This window comes from Penaeus monodon, chromosome 34, assembly GCF_015228065.2.
Source record: "Penaeus monodon isolate SGIC_2016 chromosome 34, NSTDA_Pmon_1, whole genome shotgun sequence".
NCBI classification, from domain to species: domain Eukaryota; kingdom Metazoa; phylum Arthropoda; class Malacostraca; order Decapoda; family Penaeidae; genus Penaeus; species Penaeus monodon.
Window position 1 is genome coordinate 14,603,253 of NC_051419.1, and position 1,917 is coordinate 14,605,169.

General features: G+C 54.4%; 1 protein-coding gene across 1 annotated transcript in view; it reads right to left on the minus strand.

Annotated features, from left to right (window-relative positions):
• Window positions 1-1,917, minus strand: part of LOC119594613 — a gene marked incomplete in the record, with an annotated part of 44,500 nt that overhangs the window by 8,188 nt on the left and 34,395 nt on the right. The window contains 1 exon segment of the mRNA XM_037943665.1: window positions 18-1,917. Coding sequence (XP_037799593.1) covers window positions 18-1,917 — 1,900 coding nt within the window.

Genomic DNA, 1,917 nt, shown 5'->3' on the forward strand with positions numbered 1-1,917 from the left:
GTACTGAATAGACTTACCACACTGCTGGCTCCACCGTTAATCGCAGTCTCCTTCACGACCTCTGGAATTTCATAGCGCTCCTCGACCACGCTCTCCTTCGTTGCTTCAGGAACCTCTTGCTTGTCAGAGACCGAGGCAGGCTCGTTAGACTCGCCAGGCTGACCCTTTGACGCAGCCTGAGTCGTCCCCTCTGAGTCGCCTCCTGACTCGGTCTTGGAGGATTGGCTACTGTCCGGACTCGTGGCTGGCGGCTTCGATATGTCTGGGATCTCATACCGGTCTTCGGACACTGAGCTTCGAACCGACGGCTGGCTGGACAATGGTTCGCGTTCTTTCTTTGGCTCGTCCATTTCGTTCGAGTCTTGGAGATGCGTCGTTTTCGCTTGTTTGTCTTCCGAGGCCTTTGTTTGCTCCGTCGTTTGTCCGAGTTCGGTGATTTTGGTTTTCGGTGACGTACTCAAAGTTAAAGTTGTTTTGGGTGGCAGTGCGGGTGGCTGGTCTTTGTCCTCTGCCTTCTGTGACTGGCTGGTCTCCGTTACTTTGTCTGTTTCTGTTTTCTTTACGCCAGGGGTGGTGGTAGCTGACGCGGGGAGAGAGAGGTTAACACGGGAAGGGACTGGTGATCCTTGGGGCGTCTCGGGAGGGGAGGTGTGAGGGGTCTCAGGGGGGGATGTATGAGGCGTTTCAGGAGGCGACGTCGGTGGCGAATCGGGCGGAGGTCCTGGCGGAGGAGGGGGAGGGCAGTCAGGAGGCAGGTCGGACTCGTCGATGAAAGGGACCGTGCGTGATCCTCGCAGCAGAAGGGCAGTCTGCCTCATGACCGTCGGGGAAAGTTGGGCGGGCACGATGACTTTCCCGGGGGGCTCTGGGATCTCGTACTGAGAACTCTGCTGGTCCTTCGAGTCTGAGGTCTTCGTCTTGGCATCCTTGACTTCGTTTGCATCCATGTACGGAATGTCGTCCAGAAAGGCCAGTGAGGCTCTTGGAGGCGTCGTTGCTTCATCCTCTTTCTTTTCTTCGGATGATTTAGTGTCAGACGGTGGAGGCGCTGGTTTCGAAGCCGACGGTGGCGGTGGAGGCGGAGTCTTCGGGTGCTGGAGCTGTATCCGCAGTTGCTGGTTCTTGATGGCTTTCGAGATAACTTGTCTCGCTTCTTCCTTTTGGGTTTCTGGTTCTTTGCCGTCTTGCTGTGGTTGAGGACTAATTTGGGGCTCATTTGCTGTTGACTTAGCCGTCTCTAAGGGGGTGCTGGCGTTACTCTTCTCTCCATTTCGGAGTTTGGCGGGGATTGGTGGCTTGCTTTCATCTGCATCGGCACTTTTCGTTTGCTCCCCTTGATTCTGAGCCTCTGGAGTGATGGGAGTGTCTTGGGTAGAGGACCTTCGGGGAGTTGAAGCTCGTTTTGGAGTTGGGGGGCGCTGGGTGGTTGAAGGAGGCTGCGAGGTTGACTGGTCAGTTGATGAAGGTTGGGGAGTGGAGGCTGTTCGTGGAATGGAAGAAGAGCGAGGGGTTGGTGGCCGTTGTAGAGCGGAAGGAGGCCGTGAAGAAGTGGGAGGCTGCGGGGTAGATGATGGCTGTTGGGTTGTGGTGGTTGCTTCAGTAATTTCAGAACTCGAGGCAGTGATTGATGTGGTCTCTCCTGCCGAATTGGAAGTTGGATCTGGCGTGGGTGGTGGGCGAGGCGCTTTCCGTTTTGGTCTTGTCTGCACAGAGTCATCCTGTAGTTCAGCCAGCGATCCCATACCACATATCTTCCCATTTTCGCCCTTTCGTGTATTTTGCAACTGCTCATAATCTTTATTCTTTTTAATCTCCTCAGATCCTTCGCTGACGTTTTTCTTCAAAGGTTCGACATCTTCATAAAATGGATTCTTTCCTATGTATCCTGCTATTGCAACGTCCTCCTTGACAAATGGA